A 25,329-nucleotide genomic window follows, 5' to 3' on the forward strand; every position below is an offset into this window, starting at 1 on the left:
AATAAGTCATGTATGCATGTAATTCAACTTTTACATTAAAATTACTTAATGAAATTAACATAAATGATATAGTTTATTAATAATAAAGGTTTAAAATATAATTTCATGTGAAAAGAGAATAATAATTGACTATTAAATTTAGTGATTAAAATTAGCTTAGAAACGATGAAATGGCTAGAGTTCAAGACAACTAAAAAACCAAAGCAAAAGCCAGTACTAAACAAACCAAAGCTTGGGGTTTTCAGTTTACACCAAATGGAGCACATACATAGTTTCATGCAAAATGTCGCACCATTATTATTCATGCAAACTTGATTCTAACTCTTGAAGCTCTCCACATACACACATCACTAATCAACCGGATTCCAAAACCCATCCACATCCCAAAATGAATATTGGTGATCACCGGCATCGATCATCGTCGATGAGTCATCCTTTTCTCCTGTTTGAAAAGTTTGATTAATAGGGATTGACTCTCCGATCTTTAATATCCCTGGTGGTGGACGCCTATCGAATGACCTCAAACATTTTGATTTCTTATAGATTCGGCATAAACTGAATTCTTGTCTTAACTGTTAGAAGAAAAAAAAAAGAAAATCACATAAAATATATTCATTAATTTATGATTATTAGCAAGAACAAAAATCAATATCTTAAAGTGGCACTTTGGGAAGGTATTAAATAAAAAATTAAGACCAAATGAAGTTCTTCGATTGGTATTTATGAGATTAATTCAATTTTATTAATGAATATTTCATCTCTTTCGAGGGAAGTTTGTAAAATGTTGCCTGTCCAATAGTCCATTAAACTCTAAATAATTTATCAATATTATGTTATTAGTGCTTTATTTTTGGATTGTTGATTCAATATTACGAGAATAGTGAAGAGTTCACACCAATGACAACATTTGCATGGGAGGAGACATGATCTCATGACCTTAAGCTTACAGGTCATTAATGGGATAGAAAGTTGGTACCACTTGAGCTCTTTCACGGTTCTTATTCAGTCCAATTAATCATTCAAAAATAGAAGTTTTCTTAACACTCTTCAAAATTTCAAGAGAAAAACTTTCCAGGATTAAAATTTGTTGATTATAATTATTTTATATTGTCAGTAGTTAGTGGTTTACTCCTAATTTAGATGGAGAGTTGTTGTCGGCGAGAGAACGATCACTTATCGATATTTTGGAAGAAAATAAAGACAATAGTTCATCGTGGGAAGAAGAGTCCATGGTAATGAATGATTTAGCATCATCTTTTTCGATCTTAATTGAGGTTTTTATAGTGACATTTAGTGTTTTTGTTAATGGTAGGATTATTATGACTATTTGTAGGTTGATAGACTAAGTAGATATGATAGCCATATCTTGGATTTCGCTTTGACAGATCACGTGTATATGTCAGAGATCATGTCTAAAGGTTTTATCTTTGCGCTGCAGGTGGCTCGAAGATTTCTGTAAGAAGGAGCTAAGTTTTTTTGAGGCTCCAATGAATGGAGGAATCAATTTAAGTTTAGGGTTAACTAAGGGTAAATAGTTTCGGAAGATCATTTTCAGAAGTATATCAAAATTAACGACATTAAATATATATATACACCTTAAAAATACAACATAGAGAAGCTTAATTAAGAAGTAATGAATTTGAAGGAAAACTTACAGTTGGAGGTGCAGTTCCATTAGCGGAGGATGCTTGGCCTTGAATAGCTTTATATTCGTTCATTTTCCAGTCAGTTTTCTTCCCATTAGGGGCTCTTCCATTGTAGAAGACCATGGTTCGCTTTACGCCGATGGGGCGACTGTTGAAAGAGTAAACGTAACCAGGAGAGCCAGTGGCTTTCCAATACCCACATGTTGTGAGCCGCTTTGGTCTCCCTCCTCGAGCTTCACTCTCTTGCCTTGGAATGAAGAAAAACCATTGCTCTGGGTCATTATGACATAGGTATACTGAGAATTCTGCAAATTAAATATCAGTTCATGAGAAAGTATTTATTTATGTAAATAAAAGAAAAACATAAAATATTAATCCCCTTGCTACTTTTATTCACAAGCAATGAAGCAAATACTGGGAAATCTTTGGGAGGATATTCAGAAACAGAAAAGGGATAGTTAAATTGAGAAGAGAAGAAGAAATATTTACGAGGAAGATCCCATGGATTGTAATCGTAAACGTCGACAACTGGTATAACGCGGTTCATAACATCGTTGAGATCGCCTCTGTTAGCTTCTAACTTGTTATGGAGATAAAACGAAACCAACTCTTCTTCAGTTGGATAGAACCGAAATCCTGGTGGCATATCCTCCATTTTCACTCTCCTTACTCTCTCTGATATGTTTGCTCGCTGCTGGTGTTCATTCATGGCGACCATGCTATTATGTATATATATATATAGTTACAGTTGTAGTTTCTTGAGCATTGACTAATGGGGACGGGGGAGTTGGGAAATGGAGAAGAAATGAATAAGAAAGGAGGAGACATGGGCATTACTCAGAAACTTCCCCGCGCTTTACCATGGAAATGAAAACCTCTATCAATTCACACTAATTATTATTATGGTCTAATTCTGTATTTCATCACTCTATTTTATAGAAATTGAAATTTAGTCCATTAATTTAATTTTTATATTTTAAAAAATTCAGTTTAATAGTTTAAACCTTCTAACTTAATTGCTATCTTGAAAATTAATAATTCATTAATTTATATGCAAGAAATTAATAAAATATTAACATTTTATACGCAATAAACTAACAAAAACCAGCCATTTCAGTTTATGTGTTTATCAAAAACTAATTTATTTTTCAAGCTTTGTAAAAAAAAATGGATTCTGACATTATTAATTTGTTCAATTAACGGACTAATTGTTCAATTTTTGTGAAGTAGAGAGATGAAATTGAAATTAGACGTATTATTAATTTGTCAACAATGTTGCTTGGAAGCGGTCAATATATTCGCGTGAACAAATCGACATTTGTCTCTGTCTTTGATGCTGTAGGAGTGAATAAACAATAGATTTCTATTTTGTACGTAAATTTTATTAGACTTGTTAATGATATGTTGGCAGTTCAGTTTTTTAAGTTATATTTAGATTCGAATTTAATTTGATTTGATATATTTTAATTTTTAATATATATTATAGCATATTTTTAAAATTTTGTATTATTCAAAGTGAAAATTATTATTTTTTAATATATATTATAGCATATTTTTAAAATTTTGTATTAATACAAAATTTTATTCAAAGTGAAAATTATTATTTTTTAATATATATTATAGCATATTTTTTAAGTTATATATATATATATATATATATATATATATATATATATATATATATATATATATATTAAATTTATATAAATTTTGATTTAATATGTAATATACATAAATTTTTATTTGATATAATCATACATTTAAAATTTTAATTTTCGTTTTTTTTCTATTATACACATAATTTTGATTCAATTGTATAAATAATTAAAGATCCATCTTCCTTGGAAATGCATTTGACCATATAGTCTGCTACTTGATTAGTTTCCAGGATGTATGAAGTTATTATATTATTACAAAAAATTAAAATCATTTCCAAAACTTCTAGGGAAGATAAAAAGCTTCACAAACATAATTGCATGAGTGAAATATTATGTAATAAAAATAGAAAAAAATGTAAATAAAAGGCATGTGGTTGTATTTAAATATTATTTACGAAAACAAATTATCCTTAAATATTGACCATATAAAATATGTTACGTGAGTTTTACATATTTATGACATGTGTTAAAAAGAGGTGAGAACGCCGACGCGCAATACATTTTAGTAAAAAGGACCAGATCTTTTGATTGTTTCGTTGAACCTTCAAGTGCTTTTGAATTCTTCTCCGAAACAAAGGTACATGAAATGCCTAGTTAAAGCATGTTATCTTCTTTTATATCATTAATGTATTAATTTTTTTATTAATCTTAGGCTTATTAAATAATTTGATATGATTATAAGATAATATCTGATTAGATGTTTTCTTAATATATTAACAACATATATATAACCATTCGAATTTAAAATCTATACACTCTCATTTATCAATAAAATCATTCAATAAATTCGATATTAGATTTTATAACAGCATTTAAGTTCCCACACTGTTGTCCTACCTTTTACACTACCACTTTTTCCAGTACAGCTTTTTATTTCTCCTGCGCCTAAAGGAAATTAAATAATTTTTGAAGTAAGAGCCACCACTTTTAATCTATTAAACATAATTTATGTATTATTGGCAACCTTTCATATGTAACTATTGAAATATTGTATACATTTTAAAAATATTCCAACAATCTTCCCATATTTTCAAAATATTATACACCTTTTTTTATAATCTTGAAAATCAATGGTGTCTTACGATTCAACCTTCACTTAACGAAAATACGTTTTAAAGTTAATAAAAGAATCCATGGTAAACTAAGCTTTGAACCAACTATTCCACTAATTATATATCTCCGGTAAGAAATTTGTTCAAAAGATCCATCAAGTTTTCACTTAACCTTACAAAATCAATAGCAATCACCCCATCGGATATAACTATTTCTTAATCTAATATATCTAGATTTTTCGTTATACATTTAGCTAATATCTTTACAACGAATAGAAAATTAGTGGAATTGGTTTAGGCCATAAAGCTACATCATAAAACAATTTTCTTTACCATTCAACTTCTTAACATGATACATTCGATTTTTTTTAAATGATGTTTTGTATGATTTTATTGAACCAACACATACAAAATAAGACAATCGATATGAGCCTCGTTAAAAAATCTTTCTAATCTTAGATGGAAAAAAAAAGAGTGCACCATATCGATGTTAAAACAACAATAGACTCGTACACGAGTAAAACCCAGCAACATAACCAACCCACACAGATACAGATGAGGAATCCAATATAAACAAAACATCAGACTGCATCACCCAAACATTGACAGGACGAGGACTCCACTTCCCCAAACAACAAGAAACGATAACTCATGAAGCTACAATTTACGATTCAGCAAAATCTAACCCCGGACACACCTACTGGAACAATGAAGAGAACAACAATATCTCTCCCCAATGGCTTTGAAACCTCAACAACATCAAAGCAGCAACTGTCAACCAGAATCTCAACATCACAAACAAACAACTGGAGACCAATCTGCAAAAACACGAGGCTCCTAACAGGGAAAACAAAGCCAATAACAGTGTAAGGGTCCTAGCAGATTCTAACAATAATCATCGCAACTGCCAATGACCCTAGCAAAGACTAACAAAAACAACAAACATTCGAGGTAACCACCAATATATAACAACCACTCATAGAATGCTACCAACGATAAGACTTAATATGCAGGTTTAGGCACTCGCACCAATTACACCTGTCACAACAGTCTTTCGGGTGGGTCCGGAATTGGACTTCAACTTAAATAAAACACGTTAGAGTCGCCACCGATCGTTTTAAAAAATATTTGGGTTGATCGGACATCATCTTACCTGATCTGCATTTTACCATAAATATGTCGGATTCGGGAGTAGGTTACAGTCAAGGAATGATTAGCACCCTTGAACTGCCCTTTCGGTACCATTTTAATTTCTCGGTTGTCTTAATTGCAAAAATTAAAATTAAAATTTAAAGATTCGATTCAAATTACTTACCTTTGATTGAAAATATTCCCCTAAAAAGTCAAAAATGTTAGAAATAATAATAATAATAATAATAATAATAATAATAATAATAATAATAATAATCATTAAATAAATCAAAGAGAAAATAAAAAAAAAGATTAAATTAAAAAATAAATAAAAATGTTAAATTTTAAAAGTAATAAAATATAAAAAATAGTAAGAAGTAAAAAAATATAAAACAATGTTTAAAATAATAATAAAAAATGAAAAAATATGATAAAATTAAAAGGGGGAAAATGAATAACTAAAAAATTTAAAGGATCAAATTAAAACAATTTGGAATTTATGGATCAAATTGATACTAAAAATGAGTTGCAAGAGAAAAATAAAAGGTTAGGGGGCTAAATCGCGAAATATAATAAATATAATGAAAGATTAAATTGAATTAATTGAAAATTCAAAGGCAAAATTAAAATATGTGACCAAAACGAATTACACATCAAAGTTAGAGGGACTGCGGAAATAATTTAAGAATTTGATATTTAAACTTTAGTCCCTCACTTATAAATACCTAAAAACCCCAAAAATATCATTTTAAACCAAAACCCAAAACAAATATTTTACCTCTAAAAAAAACTCTCAACCCTCTTCCCCGAAAACCATCCAACCGAAGGTCGGTCACCTTCCTCGGCCACACTCCGCCGCTCGACCATCGCTTTCGGTGGCCGAAAAACCAAACTCACTTAAAACACTTTCCTTAGCCCAATAAGATCGAATCCATGACCAAAATCTTGCAAAAACCCCTCGAAAAGCGTAGATCTACGCCCAAAGTTTCGATTTTTTACCTTGAAACCGATGTGCGTTCACTTTCCGACGACTCCTCTTCTCTCCAGCCAACACCGACGCACGCACTGTTTTTTTTTTTACTTTCTTTTTTTCTTTCGAATGTGGTTTTTGGTTGATTGTGTTGCTGTGTAGTTTCGATTTCTTCCTCCGTTTTGCTTGATGTTGTGATGGGTATTTTCATTGTTTTTTGTCGTGTCCTTTACTGTGATTCATCGGTGGCTTTTTATAACCCCTGGAAATCGGTTGCAACCCCAATTTTGTTAGGATTTAGGTGTGGCCGACTCCCTTAATATGGTGTTCGTGGTTGTTTGTGGGTTGACCGAAAACCTTGGGATAGTGCAGTCTCAAGTTCTTCGGTCGGACGTCTCGGTCGATTTCTATTGTGGCCGGCGGCGCTGCTGTCACATTGTGTGAAAACCCTAGTTTGATTGGGCTAGGTCAGGCCCGGTTTGATCCCTTGTTGGACTGGACTCTAATTTGGACCTAAAAACGAAAATAAAAAATAAAATAAAATAAATAAGTGAAATAAATAAATAATATAAATAACTAACTAAAAAATTATACATTTTCAAAACCTCTTTTAAAAACTATATTATATATTTTCAAAATTATTTTCGAAACTATAATATATATATGTTTTCACAAATTGTTTTTCAAAACTATATAATATATTTTCAAAAATCGTTTTCAAAACTATATAATATATATTTTCAAAAATCATTTTCAAAACTATATAATATAGTTTTCAAAAAATTGTTTTCAAAACTATATATATATTCAGAAACCGATTTTTTTTAAATGTATATATTATATGTTTTCAAAAACCGTTTTCTAAAAATTATATATTATATTTTTTCGAAAATATTTTCAAAAACTATACTATATTAATATATACGAAATAATCCCCCAGACAAAAATGGGTGTCTACAGCTGCCCCTCTTTGTCCTTTTTCGTGTAACGAAAAATAAGACAAAGATAAAATGACACAAATTTTTGTTCAGTATGAATGGGTCCCTGAGTCTAATATCCTCCCTTGTAGAGTTGAAAATTTACTCTGATATTGCAATTAGGAATAACTCCCTGTTAAATTGAGTTGCGGATGACTCATCCGTTGCGAAGTTGAGTCAATCTTGAAATGACATCCTTCTTCATGAAATTGAAATTGTAGTTTGGAATTTGAATCGGAAGGTGACTTCTTGTTGCCAAATTGTAGTCAACCTTAGTCTTCTTCTCGGTTTAAAGACCCCAATTTGAAAATTCAACCAAAAAGTAGTTCCTCGATACTACCATGCGATTGATGTGCCCTCGAGTTGAATGGAATCGAACTTGAAAGTTTATGTTGACAGCTAGCCCTTCTCGCCTTGAGTTGTGCTGTAAATTCGGCTGGGAGATAGTTCATTGTCACTAAATCGAAGCCAAACCAGATCTTCTTCTTGACTTAAAGACCTCAATTTAAATTTCAACCGAAAAGTAGTTCCTTGCTACTACCATGTGGATGATACGTCATTGAGCTGAAAGGAATCAAACTCGAAAGTTTTTGTTGATATCTATCCCTTCTCGCCTTGAGCTATGTTGTGAACAATTCCTCTAAGTGAAGGATGACTCCCCTTCGCGGGTCTAAGCCGGTCATAATTCTTTAGATTACCCCCTTCACGGAAAAACAAAGTGGTATATTCTGTCAGTCGGATAACATCCGTCGTGGAGTTGAAATATGGCTTGAAAATTTTAACTAGAAACTAGCCACTCGTCGTTGAGCTAAGCTGAACTGGATCCGTTCTGAATTGGCTCTCAAACCCGCTTGAAGTTGATTCTAAGATCTGCTGATCTTTCAATAGGTCAAGTTGGTTGAGGTGTAGCTCCTTGCCGCTAAGTTAAGCAACCACCATCAATTTTGAAGGCGCTTTTTTTAATCGAGTATCTTTCATCTTGAAGTTGAAACTTGACTCTTAAAGCTGCAAAAATTATGTATGCAAAAAATGATAAATGTGATGCTCTTAAGTATGTCTAAGATGTATGCAACATGAATTAGTTCTTGTTTTATCTCTTGGGTGGAGTCTCATTCTTTGTTTGCTGGCCTTGTCCTTAGAATTGATCATGCCCCAGCACTGACAACTTCATGGTAAATTTCTGACATTTGCTCATTTGTTGGCTTAATCCAGTGATCTTGCACTCCTGATTGTATGAATCAGAGATTCTTAAACTTTCTATTTGTTTACTCAAGGGAATAAAACTATTTTGTATTTCAGTTGATGATCAACTACTGAAACTGGTTGAATCATCTTCGTAGTTGACACAATGAAATACTTCCTTACGTGGCTTGGAAGATTAAATAGTCATTGCTTCAGCCAAGACTACGTCTTTCAGTGTCCGTAAAATTATTCTGATTGTCTTGGAAAAAGACTGGAGAACAAGAAGGTATCAAGCAACCTCAGTGCTTCTTGCGAGTTCTCTGCTTCTTGTACTCGTAGAGTATTTTGAATTTCTTGCATGGGAATCTTGGCAACAAATCACGTCTTTACTCTAAATGTCGTTAAGCGTCTCATTTTCTTCCTTTCACGCTCATTTGGGTTGTCATTATCATCAGAGCTTGCATTTTTGTTGTTTCTCAAGTACAACAATAAACTCCCGCTTTAGGAGGAACCTGATAGTGAATGAATTTATCGTCATCACAGGTTAAACTCTTTTCAGCCAACGCATTGTTGTAGGTATCTTGCACCTTATTGGATGACAATCTTCATAGTAAAGAGAGATTGTGCTGGGTAAAACAACCATATGTATTTCTTATATGCACTTCTTCTTCTCACGTCAAACTCTGTTTTGATAAAAACAACCTCTGGAGGCACAGGTGGTAGAAAGAGAAGAGATTGGAAACCTGGAGATGACTCACATCGTTTCAGTCCTTCAACCGAATTTCGAGAAACTATGTCTTGTATTAGATATATCTGCCCATTTCTAAAAGGTTTGGTTGGTATAAAAATGATGTCTGAGCAATTGGAGTAAAGTATCAGTTCACTGAATATCAAATAAACGAATCACACAAGTTATTTTCAAAAGTTATAGCCCTTTGACAAGTGTCAAGATCCATGAGTGATATAAGAAGGCAATGCGATTTGGATTTGATTTTCATAATTTTCAAATAGGATGTAAAAATAGCGCAACTAATGCATTCCACTGTACGGGCCTTTAGAGATCATTTATATTTTAGTTATCAGGAATCTTCCATTTATTCAATTTTTCCAGTCTCCTTAAGCAAATATAGCGTCGAAATATCGATCTAAAAACAAAAACTCTGTGTGCTTTTGTGTGGTCAACTATAACATATGTTTCTTAACTATCTTAGTTCATATTTCATCGAAATTTAATTTCAAATTCACGTTTATTTCAGGCCTTATTGCATTTCTTTAAATTATACTTTGTTAAACTTGATGTCCTTGCTTTAGATTTTGCTGGAAGTTCATCTCGACATATAAAGACAGTGTCATGATCTGAATGTACTCGTATTCATAAAGTTAGGGAACTTAACTTTTCCCATTACTTTAGCGGAATACCCTTAATTAAAGTATTCAAGTGTCAGAAAGTCTTCGACTTGACAAACTCAAACGAAACTCACTTCATAAAGCTCGGACGTTACCACCATAGCTACTTCAGACATTACCACCAAAGATTAACAACCTATTACTTTCAGCGGAGTGCCCCAACATTGTTAAAATTATCGTTTATTAATATCACATTAATTCTTCGATTTCGAGATTTTTTAAGTTTGTCAGGAATAATCTGTTATAGTCTGAGTGTCAGTGGAAATCAGAATATTTCATTTTTAGAGTTCAATTTCTAAGCCAAATTTGTTTATTCCATTATTCCATTTGTGAAATTTGTATATCGTCATGAAACAGACATGCAAACTAATTGGTCTTACAATATCTTACATCGGAGATGCCCCATCTTGTCAACTTCCATACTTGTTCAAGTGAGATAACATTCTTCTTTTTCGGGTAAAAGATATGGATCTTATTTTTTTTCTTAAAGGAATTTGATCACGGTATATGTCAAAAGGCTATAACTTCATTTCTCAAAATGTGCATTTCATTATACTTGATATTCACTGAATTTCAATCAATTCTCTATTACTCAAAGAAATGTCATTTTTTATTAAAAGATAAAAGTTCAAGCATTCAAAAGATAATTCAAACAAGACATCATTTCATAGGTAACACTACTCTGTGGTAATAGTGATGACCTCCTCTTGTCTCATCTCTAAATACCTCATTCCTCGATTGTGACATTCATTTTTCAGACCTCTCTCTAGTTGCACAAACTACCGCTTCGGGAGTATCATTGCTTTCATTGTAAAATTCCATCTCTTTTCAATCTATCATGAGCTGGATCAAATCTTTAAACTCTGAGCAATCTTGCACATCATGCCCTTCTTCATTGTGGTAACAACAGTTGTTATCGTCTTCATGTTTCTATGTATCGGAATGGGGTACAAGAAATCATGCTTTCACCATCTGTTTCCATACCCAGGCTAGGGGAGACGTTATTTCAGCAACACTTATTTTGACTCTCTTGTTCCTTTCCTCAGTAATTACATTAACCCTGCTTTCTTGGTGATTAGGCAAAGGGTTATATGCAACATTCGGTGCTCCTGAGTTGTTGAAGTGGATCCAATTCTTGTTACACATTTTTTGCACGATTCTCTTGAATGCGAAGCAGTTCTCAATAGTGTTCCCTAGAACACCGCCATGATATTCGCAGTGAGCGTTCTCATCATACCACCTAGGTTATGGGGGCTTCATGGGTTCCACCGGGTATGGTGACACTACGTAAGTGTCAAAAAGTTATTGATATAGTTCTTTGTAAGTCATGGGAATAGGATCGAAATGTTCTCTTTCTCTTTCTTTCCTGGGTTCCCTTGAATCTTGTCTAGAAGTACCTAACGGTACAACTACATTTGATTTTGGGTTGGAGATTATAACACATTTATTGGCGTTGTAGGTGTTGATGTTATTAATCTTCTATCTCTCTTCTTCATATGAGGTTTTTTACCGGCCTCCTCTCCCTCGATCTTACCTTGCTTTATGACCATTTCTATCATATCCCCTGCCATTACTAAGTTAGAAAAACTTTCTGATGTGATTACAACCAGGTGCTCGAAGTAAGGAGCCTTCAGAGTTTGCATAAATAGCTTCATGGTTTCCTTCTCATCCAAGGGTGGATGAACTTGCACAGCTAAATCCCTCCATCTCTGTGCATATTGTCAGAAACTTTCATTATGCTTCTTCTCCATGCTTTGCAACATAACTCGATCTAGCCTCATATCATTGACATGTTTGTATTGTTCCAGAAATGACTTGGTTAAATCCTTCCAAGTCTTGATATGGGATCGGTTTAGCTGGTTGTACCACCGGATGGCTGAACTAGACAGACTCTCTTGGAAGCAATGAATCAGGAGCTGATCATTTCCTACATATTCTGTCATCTTCCGACAGAACATGGTGATGTGGGCGGATGAGAAACTGTTCCCATTGAACTTCTCAAATTCCAAGGACTTGAATTTCGGATGAAGAATCAAATATGGGACTAAACTGAGTTCTGCGACATCGACTCTATAGTAGTCATGGTCTCCTTTAACCACCTTCATTTGATCCTCCAATTATTTGATTTTCTCTTCTATTTTCTTTATCTTGTCATCCTCAACAAAATCTGGTATATGGTAATTACCCGTATTATTCTCAGGGTTAGATATAGAAGTCTGTATTTTTATAGCAGACAAGGCCTTCGCTTTTGCAACGGATGAGTCCCCTTGAAGTCCTGGTAAGATTCCAAGTGAAACAACCACTTACGGGGTAGGTGGCATGATTACCCCTTCAGATGTCCTTGCCTCAGGTGCACTTTCCTGATTCAGGCCAGATAATTTTGCAACTATTTGGTCAACCAAAGACTCATGGCTTTTGGTGATTGACTCCAGAGTGCTTTGGTTATTCAGACTTATTTTCTCTTCCAACTCCATTTGCAACCTTAACATGTTCTCCTTGAGCTGGGCTATCTTCGCATCCATCTTTTTCCTTTTTGAACGAGTGTTATGTGGATGAGTTGTGTTGAATTCTTGGGCTGGTACGTCCATTGTTTGTTCCTTTTTTTATGAGACATTTTCTATTAGTTAATGCGAATGTAAAGTAACGAAAATAACAAAATGCAAAATATGTCTAAATGCATGATGCATGAAATATTCAAGGCATTGATCCAATAACACGTATTTTATTATAAATAATCTTCATTGGCACAAAAGTATTATTTCTTAAAAGATAAAAAAAACCTCATAAAGGTCAATTTTGACTAAGTCTTCTAGACCCCGAACAACTTCTAACAGGTTGACTAGTCTTCTGTCTTCATCTATCACCGGTTGAATACCCTGTCAAATCGCTCCATCTTCTCTGGCTAAACCGTGCAAGTGTTGAGCTTTTCAAATGACGAAAACGCCATTGGAGCCCTCCATCGATAGGAACTATATGAAATTCATTTGCTTGTTTCTTGAATTTGTCAACAATGACCTCCAATTTTAGCTACCGTTTTGTGATCTTGTTCTTGTTGTCTTTGAAGTGACTCTCTAGGTCAATAACCTTTTTTTCATCTGCCCATACAACCTTTTCCAACCCATTTTTGAAAAGTTGAATTTTGATGTGCTTGGTGTAAACCTAGTCCATTCTAATCCTTCACAATGCAGCAGAGTGGTATAACTTCGATTGTGGGCACCACGTATTCTTGATTGAATGTGACACCTAGTTGCTTTATAGACTGACTCCTTTTCCGTCTGACCATAGCCGGACCTTTGCGTTTTTCACCTCTTGTATTACAACCCCTTTGTTCATTAATGCGAACTATTTACATTTAATGAACACGTTTTTGTGGATCAACACCTCTTTTGAATGATGTAAAATGATAAAATAAATAAAATAAAAGAAAAAAATGAAAGGAAAAAAGTTAGTGAGATAAAGATAATAATTAAAATAATAGTGAAAAAAGTCATACCCCACATACTTATTATTCTTACCCGGACATGATCTTTATCCCGCATGTTGATTTTGAACAAGTCCTAACCATATAAACCTCTAGTTCACATGCTCTGAACAAAAATAAAGCAGGAAATAATCTCAAAAACAACATAGGTTTTGAAATGAAGTTTTGGAGTGGGCTTTAATTCCTTGTCTCCCAGTTTAGGTTCTAAAGAAAGGTACCCGAGTTTTCCTTGTTGGTGCCCCCTTGGGCTTGCCAGACCCTCAGTCCTAAGCCCATTACAAACTTATGTGGACCAAGTTAAACTTGAGGGGATACATTCCCTTATGTCTATACGGAGAATAAATTCACACGAAGACATAATGTGTATAATTCCCGAAGGTTACTTGCTAGGCCTATACGGAGAATAAATTCTCACGAATGTGTCACTTTCACCTCCACTTATAAAAAAGGTTTGGAGCTTGGAGATGAAAATTTTAAAAAGCTGAAATCATTGAAAAAACGTCATAACAACTATTTATTTGAAAAAAAAATCAAAGATAAATAATTAGAATCAAATAAATAAATTAAAATTTACTTGTTATTTTCTCTTAAAAAGACAATCGGAAATTAATTCTGGCCTGACTCACTTACTAGTCCCCAGTAGAGTCGCCAAGTTGTCGCAACTGTCTTTCTGGTGAGCTCGGAATTGGGCTTCGACTTAAATAAAACACGTTAGAGTCGCTACAGATCATTTTAAAAAATATTTGGGTTGATTGGACACCATCTTACCGGGTCTACTTTTTACCAGAAGTATGTCGAAATCGGGAGTCGGTTACAATCAAGGAAGGATTAGCACCCTTGAACTGCCATTTCAGTACTATTTTAATTTCTCGATTGTCTTAATTGCGAAAATTAAAATTTAAAGATTCGATTCGAATTACTTACCTTTGATAGAAAAAATTCCCCTAAAAAGTCAAAAATGTTAGAAATAATAATAATAATAATAATAATAATAATAAACATTAAATAAATCAAAGAGAAAATAAAAAAAAGATTAAATTTAAAAAATAAATAAAAAATGTTAAATATTAAAAGTAATAAAATATAAAAAATATTAAGAAATAAAAAATATAAAACAATGTTTAAAATAATAATAAAAAATGAAAAAAAATATGCTAAAATTAAAAGGAAAAATGAATAACTAAAAAATTTAAAGGATCAAATTAAAACAAATTGAAATTTATGGATCAAATTAATACTAAAAATGAGTTGCAAGAGAAAAATAAAAGGTTAAGGGGCTAAATCATGAAATATAATAAATATAATAAAGGATTAAATTGAATTAAGGCAAAATTGAAATAGGTGAACCAAACGAATTACACATCAAAGTTAAAGGGGTTGTAGAAATAATTTAAGAATTTGATATTTGAACTTTAGTCCCTCGCTTATAAATACCCAAAAACCCCGAAAAAATATCATTTTAAACCAAAACCCAAAAAAAATCTCATCTCTAAAAAAAACTCTCAACCCTCTTCCCCGAAAAACCATCCGACCGAAGGCCGATCACCTTCTCCGGCCACACTCTGCCGCCTGGCCAACGCTCGGGCACCTTCTCCGGTGGTCGAAAAAACGAAACTCACCTAAAACACTCTCCTCAACCCAATGAGATCGAATCTGCGACCAAAATCTCGCAAAAAAACCCCTCGAAAAGCGTAAATATACGCCCAAAGTTTCGATTTTTTACCTTGAAACCGATGTGCCTTCACTTTCTGGCGACTCCTCTTCTCTCGAGCCAACACCGACGCACGCGTTGATTTTTTTACTTTCTTTGTTGCTTTCGAATGTGGTTTTTGGTTGATTATGTAGTTTCGATTACTTCCTCCGTTTTTGCTTGATGTTGTGATGGGTATTTTTGTGTTTTTTGTCGTGTCCTTTACTGTCGTTCATCTGTGGCTTTTTATAGCCTCTAGAAACCAGTTGCAACCCTGATTTTATCGAGATTTGGGTGTGGTCGACTCTCTTAGCTTGGTGTTTGTGGTTGTTTGTGGGTTGACCGGAAACCCCGGGATGGTGCAGTTCCGACCGATTTCTGTTGTAGCCGGCGGCGCTGCTGTCACATTGTGTGGAAACCCTAGTTTGATTGGGTTGGATCAGGTCCGGTTTAACTCCCTTACTAGACTGGACTCTAATTTAGACCTAAAAATGAAAATAAAATAAATAAAATAAATAAATAAATAATATAAATAACTAACTTAAAAAAAATTATACATTTTCAAAACCTCTTTTAAAAACTATATTATATATTTTCAAAATTATTTTCGAAACTATAATATATATCACAAATTATTTTTCAAAACTATATAATATATATTTTAAAAATCGTTTTCAAAACTATATAATATATTTTTCAAAAATTATTTTCAAAACTATATATATATATATATATATATATATATTCAAAAACTGATTTTTTTTTTTTTAAAAAAAGTATATATTATATGTTTTCAAAAACTGTTTTCTAAAAACTATATATTATATTTTTCGAAAATATTTTCAAAAACTATACTATATTAATATATACGAAATAAGCCCCAGACGAAAATAGGTGTCTACAACACCCACTAATTAACCCTGATAGCAGAACTGTTAGGACACCTAACAAAATCAAGCAACGAAAGAAATGAAGAAGGCCATTTGCTTTTACACCAAAATTCAATCCTAGGTAAAGCCAGCTCAAAAATTCTATCTCCATCATCACAAGATTTGCTATTAAACATAACCTCATTTCTACAAAGCCATACAGTCCAAATTTTATCCCAAACTGCATGGGTGCAATATATAATAATATCATTAATAGAATAGCATATAATACTAATAAAAGTATCATTAATAATAATATCACAAAAACAATAATATCAAATATTATAAATAACACAAATAAATTAATACATTTTAATTTACTTCGCATCTTCAAATAACTTGATAGATCAATTAATTTGATAAAATAGATCTACCCCTAAAAGGTTTCTCCTTTTTTATATTTCCGTTATTAAAACTATCAATCAATGATTATTAAATCATCAGCTGTGACTCTTCATCTAAATAAAAAAGAATGAACTGTCTATAATCCTATCGAATATTTTATTCACATTACCATGTATCAAACATAAAATCCTTAACTAACAATTTGATTTTCGCTTAATTATAAATACTATTAAATGTTTACATTTGAAAATAAAAAATCTATGCCGTGATGGAATTATTTATTGGATGAAATTGATTTAGAATATAAACATAAAAAATAAAATTTGGGTAATAGATCCGAACTTGTATAGGTCTAAAGACTGAAGGTCGTTTGGGCGTAAAGCAGAGGCACACCGCACCGGACGCGGGTTCTATACGTTATGATAAAAAGTTCTCTTTTTCATATTGGAGTCTCATATTGACTTCTTTTTAAACGTCCCATTATTTACTTCTTTTCATACCTTTTGATACGTGCAATTCCCATTTTGCTCAGATATCATTCCTAAACATGTATTAAAGTTTTAATTAATTAATTAATTAATTTTTTTCTCTTCCGCTTCCAAAATTTCGTCTTGACTAATTCAGACTGATCCGTGTCGCACACCTGGCTTTGATGAGTGAGTCTCCTAACAGAGATTTTTTGCATACACAATGACTCAAACTCGAGATCTTGCTTAAGCAATATCAAATTATTTACCACTTAAACCAATATTGTTAGTTAATTTATTTTTTATTTATATTAAATTCAAGCATATTACTTTTAATAAATATGTATTATTATTTGAATATGAATTCTATCCGTTATATATTTGAATTAAAAATTTAAATTTAATATTAAGAAATTAAAAGTATAAAAAAATAAATTTAAACAATAGATGTATTATTCTTGTTATTTGTAAAAATATATATATTTAAATAATAGATATATGAGAACTAAATCTACCATCTCTCTAAATCTTTCATGGATGATATTTTTTTTATTAATATAAGGTGATTACAAGATAATATATATTATAAAGATTTTCAATTATTTGATAATGAAAGTTCAAATATTCTTGTAGTCTTTAATGCTCAAACTTAAAACCTCTAGGAATAACAACCATCATTTTAACCACTGAAGTAGTTTGGTTTATGCTTTTATGGATGATAATTAAAAGTTATAAATGCTCCATGACTATAGAATATTGCTTTGTTGAGTCCTTAGACTATTAAAAGTTATAAAATGATCACTCAATTATTCAATATGTTTCACACTCGTCCTTTTCCATCAAAAAATTAATGGCAATTTGAGTTGTATGTTAACCTGTTGACTGAGATATGATAAAATTTGATCTCATAATCTCAAAAGACTATTATATCTCAGTCAGCATGTTAAAGTCCAGCTCATATGATTGTTAACTTTTAACGGAAAATTACGAGTTTGGAACATAATAAATAGTGATGTGATCATTTTGTAACTTATAATAGTCGAGGGACTCAACAAAACAACTCCCCATAGTCAGAGGTCTATTTTATAACTTTTAATAATCGATAACTCAATAAAATAATATTATATAATATGACGATCATTTGTGTACTTTATCCAAAATAATAATATAACAATATTATGTCATATTTTGAATTTTTAACTGTAAACGTACTTGTCAAAATCGCTAAATTGAGCTATGGTTTTAATTACCACTCAAATTTGAAACCTTTTCATAAATAAAAGGAAAAAAAGTACACAAACACATGAGGTTTGGATAAAAATATCATTTGTTCCCTATAATTTGAAAAATATCCATTTACTCCCTAAAAGTTTAATGAAAAATATTTTAACTCCATCTCTCAATTTATTTATGTTAATTTTTTTGACAAAAAAACTATTTATGTTAAATTTAAATATATGTTATCAAGTGGATTTTAATTTTTAAATGAGATATTTAAATATTAAAATGTCACCTATTTCAATTTAAAAACCTATTAAAATCATATGATACCATTTCGAGTAATAACCTTTTAATTCCTAAAATCAAAAGCATGGAGCATTGTTTAACTTATTACAAATTAATGTTTTTAATATTTATTTTAATGTGTTTTATAATCTATAGTGACAATCATATGATACCATTTTTTATGAGAAAATGTAAAAAAAAAATGATAAAACCATATGAACCTACTAATCTAGGAGAACTTTTCATAAATTTTATCTTATTCTTTTAACACTATTTTTCTATAAAAATTTCTTCTAATACTATATTATACTTTAAAATTTATGTTTATCAAATATTTTAATTATATTCAATCCTTAATCTTAAATAATATACAAACATATTTTATAACCTCAATTGAGGAATTCCCCGAAAAGTAGAGGCCATCAAAAGATCCCCAAGAAGCAGCAGCAGCTGAGCATGTATGTAAGGACCTTTGAAAACTGAACTCTATGTAAAAATTGTACCGATTATGCTGCTAAAGTGGTTGATCAAAAACCATATATTTGAAGAGCTGCGAGACATCATATGTGTCTATCAAAGAAACCTTAAGAGGTTACATGCACTACTTCTCTCAGAATGAAGATAAACTTGCAGGATCGATACAATTTCGATGGCTGGAAGTCGATATGGCGAAAATCTCATGCATCTTTGAAAGATAAAGTTAGGGGTTATGTTGTCTTCTCAAAGCTATTTGCACTACATTGTTGAAAAGGAGAAGACATTCAAAAGGGTTTCTGGAAACATTGCTGGGAATTATGTGGGATTGAACGTAAAATGGCAGCTTAAATTTTCCATGATTGAACTACTGAAAAAGCTAAAGTACAATATACAAATACTTAGAAATATTATTGTCAAGACAGATTGGCATAGTGGTCTAAGGCTTCAGATTTAGGCTCTGGTTCGAAATGGCGTGGGTTCAAAATCCCACAGCTGTCAATTTTTCCTACCCATCGTTTGTATTTGATAAATTATTAGCAAATACATCTGTAAATAACTAATAAATCAAACATTGAGATTATATTAAAAACCATTAAAAGTAAAAATATACAAATGATCCCTGACTATAAGATATTATTTTATTGAGTCCGTTGACTATTAAAAGTTATAAAACAATCATCGACTATAGAGATATCATATCTTAGTCTGCATGTTAACGTTTAACTCAGACGACCGTTAACCATTAAACAGAAAAGGACGAGTTTGGAACATAATGAATAGTCGGGTGACTATTTTGTAACTTTTAATAGTTGAAGAACTCAACAAAGAAACTCCCTATAGTTGGGGGACCATTTTATAATTTTTAATAGTTGAGAGACTTAATAAAGTAATATCTTATAGTTAGGGGATCACTTGTGTACTTTACCCTAAAAGTAAGTACAAATATTTGATTTTTTAATTAATTTAATATAGAGTTAACTGCATCATATGTCTTCAAACTATAATCCTCATTTTAAATTAGTCCTTAAACTTTTGAATATTGTAATTTCATCTCTAAATTGAATTTCATTCTAAATTAATCCTTAAACATTTGGACATTCTAATTTCATCCCTAAACTATGAGTCTCTTTCTAAATTAGTCCCTAAACTTTTGAATATTTCAATTTCATCCTTAAATTCATCCAAATGTATAATCATTTTCAATCATAACTTTACCTAATTTTTTTTTCAAAACATATAATAATATAACGGTTTTACTAACAAGAGATGTGATTAGTATATGTGTATAATTTGGGATGAAGTTGAAATGTTCAACAAGGTTGGTGATCAATTTAGAATGAAGGTCATAGTTTGGGGATGAAATTGAAATTTTCAAAAGTTTAAGGACTAATTTAGAATGATAGTCATAGTTTAGGGGTGAAATTAAAACATTTAAAAGTTTAAGGACCAATTCAAAATAAGGATTATACTTTGAGGACATGTGATGCAATTAACTCTATAATATATTAACAGATGACGTCACATAATTTACTAATAATATATCAAATATATATATATATATATATATATATATTATGATAAGATCTTGATACACAATGTAAAATATTTTTAATTTTATACAGATTTAAGACCGTTAAATTAGTGCAAATAGATGGCTAAGATTAACAATATGAAATGAAAAAATATTCACTTGGAAAAAAATCATAGAGTCAATCTCAGCCATTTATTTTCACTCATCCAATAATCCTAAATCTGTGTAAAACTAAAGAGTTTTACATTGTATAAGTAGATCCCAACCCAAATAAATTGCTTCAATATATATATATATATATATATATATATATATATATATATATATATATATATATATATATATATATTATAAATAAATAAAATTTATATCTGATATATTATTAATTTATAAATTTATACACTAATAATAAACTATAAGTAACGTTTTCTATGTTAAATTTTGTCCAAAAAATCAAACATTGTAAGATTCTAACAATATCCAAATATATACTTCCTGAATTCCAACGACTTCACATATAAAATCAACCATTCTAAAATATATTCATAAAAGAAAATAATTAAAATCCAATGAATAACAGTATATTTCAAATTCTATATTCTCTAAGCACAAACTCAAAAAAAAAGGGGGGGGCAGAAAGCCGAAAGAAAAATGAATGAAATCACATTGTGGGATCCTTACAATAGCAAGTGCAATAACAAACGTTGAGTCTGCAACATCCCAAACCAGCAGGTTCCCTGGAACATTCTTCCATGCATCTGTGAAATTTGCAAGAGTTTGTCTCAATAACCTCGTGACATGTATGTTCAGGGATCCTTACCGCATACGCTCCCAACTCAGGACCAAATTCAGTTGCTGTAGATTTAAACACACAAAAAAAAGTAAAACCATAAAACAAAAACTATAACATAACATTGCAACAGTTATTTAAGAGGGAAATAGTAAAACCTGAGGCAAGAAGGAGCAAAAGAGAGAAGAAGATGCAGGATATCCTCATCTTTAATCTTCCAGGGAGACTCCAGTTTTATGCTTTGTAAGAGAGATTTGGGAATAAGAAAAATAGCATACCAATCATTAGTGAAAGTGTTGATTCGAATAAATATTGTGTGTCCTTCACTTTCTGTAGTATTTGTGACAAGCTTCTGGCTTTCAGCCCGTACTCTTTACTTTGTTAGTACTTCCAAAGATCACTTCCATTTGGCATATACCAAACTTTACTATCTTTTTTAGCTGCCTAAGTTTCAAGAGGTATTGTTTTTGAATTTGTGGCTACTCATTTTCAGCTCTCATCCAACACTCAATTCTGAAACCCCAACACATAGGTTTTATTTCGAAATGAAATAGAATATATCTCTTGCTAACCTTTCTCAAGTAAGAGGTTCCTCGACAACAACACATGGCGAGGTCCTGTGAGCATAATTACGAGAAATATTCCCCTGGCGGCAGCGGGCCTATTACCTTTGGATGCTGGGGTAGATCTTCCCAAAGTCGTCTCTCTCACCTTTTCATTCCTTAATGACCTTTCAAACCACAACCATAACAAGCATATATATCCCTTGTGCATTTCCCAAAGTGGTAATGGTCACATTGATCACACAATGAAGCTTTAGAAACTGTCCCTAAACTTCTTGTACTGGACACTGAAGTGTTTTGTTGTCTAGGTATCACAAGACCTACATGATTCACTATAGCCCATAATTTTGGACGTCTCTCTTTAATTCAGTTTGATTGGTTGGATTTAGAGCTCGTTCAATCATCTCAAAGAATACTCTGATCCCCTGACTTGTTACTATTATTATAACCTTTTGAATCGAACCACTTCCAAACTTAATACACTTGGTATGATCGTCTGTAATAATTTTAGAAGCTCAAACTATTCAAAACACTAAAGTATGCTTTCCAAGATTTCAACTTTTATTTCCTTTTGGAGGTTCCACTTTGTATCTCACTCTTGGAAGTTTCAATGTCAACATAAACAGAAGAAATACTATGTACATATTCAAGTTTCTTAATAAACAAATTTTGAACATATAGATGTTATAATTGATCTTACTCTTTGTTTTAAACTTAGAATCCTAACCCAAAGTCTTGTAATTTCCCTCTTGATTTCAAAACTACACTTTTAATTTGAAATAACAGTTCAAAAGCTTAATTTCTCTCTCCTTTTTTTTTTCTTCCTTTGGATGAACGAAATGGTTGAAAGAATTGGAGTGTTGCCATCTTTCTCTTTTCATTAATTTTCATTTCGCTAGGTGTCACACTTACGGATGAGTTAAATTAACTAATCAAACTACACTCTCAGGTTGGCCTATTTGTCCTTTAAGGACCCCATTTTGCACTTCATTTCATGGTAATGTCTTCACTAATTCTTGTCCAACACTCTAATTGGGGCATTCCAACATTGGGGACAGTGCAAAATATTTTATCGACAAATTTGAAGCCTGAAAATTATTTTCTTTTATTGAGTTCAATGTCCACTGAATCTGAAAAAGTAGGGACAATATCTTTCTACATTATCCTTCCTAATAGATCCATAACAAAATTATCCTAACAATAATAGGATAGATTACAAAATTCATTGGATAGGTCCAACAATTGCATTTTCGTCCAGGAACTTCGTGCTAATGCCTTCACAATAAACGAACTCCATATTTACCAATAGCAATTACCAATAGTACCGTTTAACATATATTTTCAATGCACAATTAACTAAAACAAATAAAATATCCATCTTTGTACCCCAAATAATTATAAAAAAATCTAACAATTTCTCTTCACCCACTATTTATCAAAACAAAATTCTCACACAATGCATAAACATACAGAACAGCATTACCTCTAAAATAATTGATAAAATTAAAATCTCTGGAGAAGCAGTACATCTTCAAAATATACTAATTAAAATTCAGTTCACTTATGTTTTACCAAAGAGAAAACCAAAACAGCAAGGGCAAAAAAATAACAGAGTAGATCTAGTAGCCACCCTTGAGATCATTAACAACATCATATGGTATGGGTGTTACAGTTTCAAGCGTAGCACCCTCCACCATGAAACCAGGTTTAGGGCCCTCTGGCTGCCTCTTTGTGCTAATGATCTCACCCTTTGCCTTGGCCTCTGCCTTGAGTTGATCATTCTTCACCTTCCTAAGATTGAATTCTTCAGCACACCTTGAAGGCTGAACATGCTCAACCCGCACGTGAATCCTCTTCCTGATAATCCTGTTTCCCACCTAATATTCACAAGAATAATAATACAAATCATACAAATTTTCATATTCGATGGATGAATCATGCAGAGTGTCACCCACAAGCTTAAATATCAGCCAGGCAATAATATCAAACAAATTATACCACTAAATTGTGCTGGCACAATGGAGCCAGATCATTAAACAATGATTAAATATAAATAATCTAATTCAAATTAAATATATAATTTGAGCTCATCCAAAAGAGTCAATTTTGATTAACTTAATCTGAGAGCAGTCCAATATCTCCTGAAATTAAACAAATGCTATACTAGAGCAATAAGACAGCCCAATGCATTTATAATGATTAGCATAAACAAGCAAATCTAATATAATCTTATACAAAAAGAACTTAATATCGACACTGGATTACATATAGCATAACAGTATAATACATGTTAATAAACAACTATAATCGGATTCTAAGAAGCATCACTTAGATCCTAATTCTTAATTAAAGATATCCATTTTCTAACGAAACACTAAGCATTAGTAATCAACAACTTAAATCATGATTAAACAGAGCTTCACAACAAGACAGAATAATTCAAATAACAAAACAAGCAAAGTGATATAGAAAACCCAAAAATAGAATACACTACAACCCGTAAACAGAAACCCAGAAATAAAAGAACTTCATTAGTCAATATAAAGAAAAAAATAGGCAGTTTAAAAAACAAATCCATTGATATACCTGCTTGTTAACTTCAACACCGATGGCGCGTTTTGTGACATTCCAAACACGACCAGTGCGGCCGTGATAGAACTTGTGGGCATACCCTTGTGAACGGCGCCGTTTACCTTGACGTCGACATAGTCGCCGATCTTGTAGGTCCTGAGGTAAGTGGTCAAGGGAATGTAACCCTTCTTTCTAAAGGCCTGGAGAAGGAATCCCTTGTTCTAGAGCGGACACCGTGACCGGCTGGCATCTTTCCCCTCTCAGGTTGAAGAAAGAATGTGGCGATGAGCTTAAAGTACCTTCAAAACCCTAATTGTGATTGTTTTATAGCCGCATCTTAGGGTTTCCTTTTCTTTTGCCGATTCATTTTTGGGTTGGGCTTTGGTTCTTGTTTGGGTTTCCTTCTTCAGGGGATCCAACTTCTAAGCCGGTCTAATCCAGTTTGCCGACCGGTTTAAATTTTGTTTAATGAAAATCCAAGGACGAAAAGTACGCTGGTTGGTTCAAACAAATATTTTATATTTTTTGTTTGAAGGCTAAAATTCATTTTCGAGTTTAACAGCAATATAATGCCTATTTTTGTTATTTTCTTCTTTATTTTATACAATAATAGTTTCAATTGTGCTGTGAGTCATCAGCCATTAATATTAGCAACATACTCGCATAATTCAGTGACAATCTCATCAGTATTGCTCTCATTTGCTTCTTCTGTCAACATTTCAAGCTTCAATCATTTGACATAAGATGGTTCATTATACTGGCAGTAGAAGTGTTTGTAGTCTGAGGAAAATACATAAGGCGGTCGCATAACCAAGAGGTGCAGATGACTTAAAACTGCATAAATTGTTCTGGGCTTCCTAAATTAAGAAGGGTCAAAAACGGTGCTTTGATACGTTTCATACACCTTCATCTAAAAGGATTTCATTACCAAACTCCTCCTGTAAACAAACCATGTT

The 25,329-nt window shown here is 32.0% G+C and overlaps 1 protein-coding gene and 1 pseudogene across 1 annotated transcript in view; both read right to left on the reverse strand.

Annotated features, from left to right (window-relative positions):
- Positions 1-272: 272 nt before the first annotated feature.
- LOC120146177 (NAC domain-containing protein 90-like) overlaps positions 273-25,329 on the reverse strand; it is a 30,917-nt gene continuing 5,860 nt past the window's right edge. Inside the window, exons 4-6 of the mRNA XM_039159819.1 lie at positions 2,136-2,328; positions 1,656-1,951; positions 273-572 (exon numbers count right to left, since the gene is read on the reverse strand). Coding sequence (XP_039015750.1) covers positions 351-572; positions 1,656-1,951; positions 2,136-2,301 — 684 coding nt within the window. The 5' untranslated portion in view covers positions 2,302-2,328 and the 3' untranslated portion in view covers positions 273-350. The remainder of the gene's footprint in view (positions 573-1,655; positions 1,952-2,135; positions 2,329-25,329) is intronic.
- Positions 23,287-24,634, reverse strand: LOC120146178 (annotated as a pseudogene).

The sequence above is a fragment of the Hibiscus syriacus genome, unplaced genomic scaffold (assembly GCF_006381635.1).
Source record: "Hibiscus syriacus cultivar Baekdansim isolate YM2019G1 unplaced genomic scaffold, ASM638163v2 tig00110896_pilon, whole genome shotgun sequence".
NCBI classification, from domain to species: Eukaryota; Viridiplantae; Streptophyta; class Magnoliopsida; order Malvales; family Malvaceae; genus Hibiscus; species Hibiscus syriacus.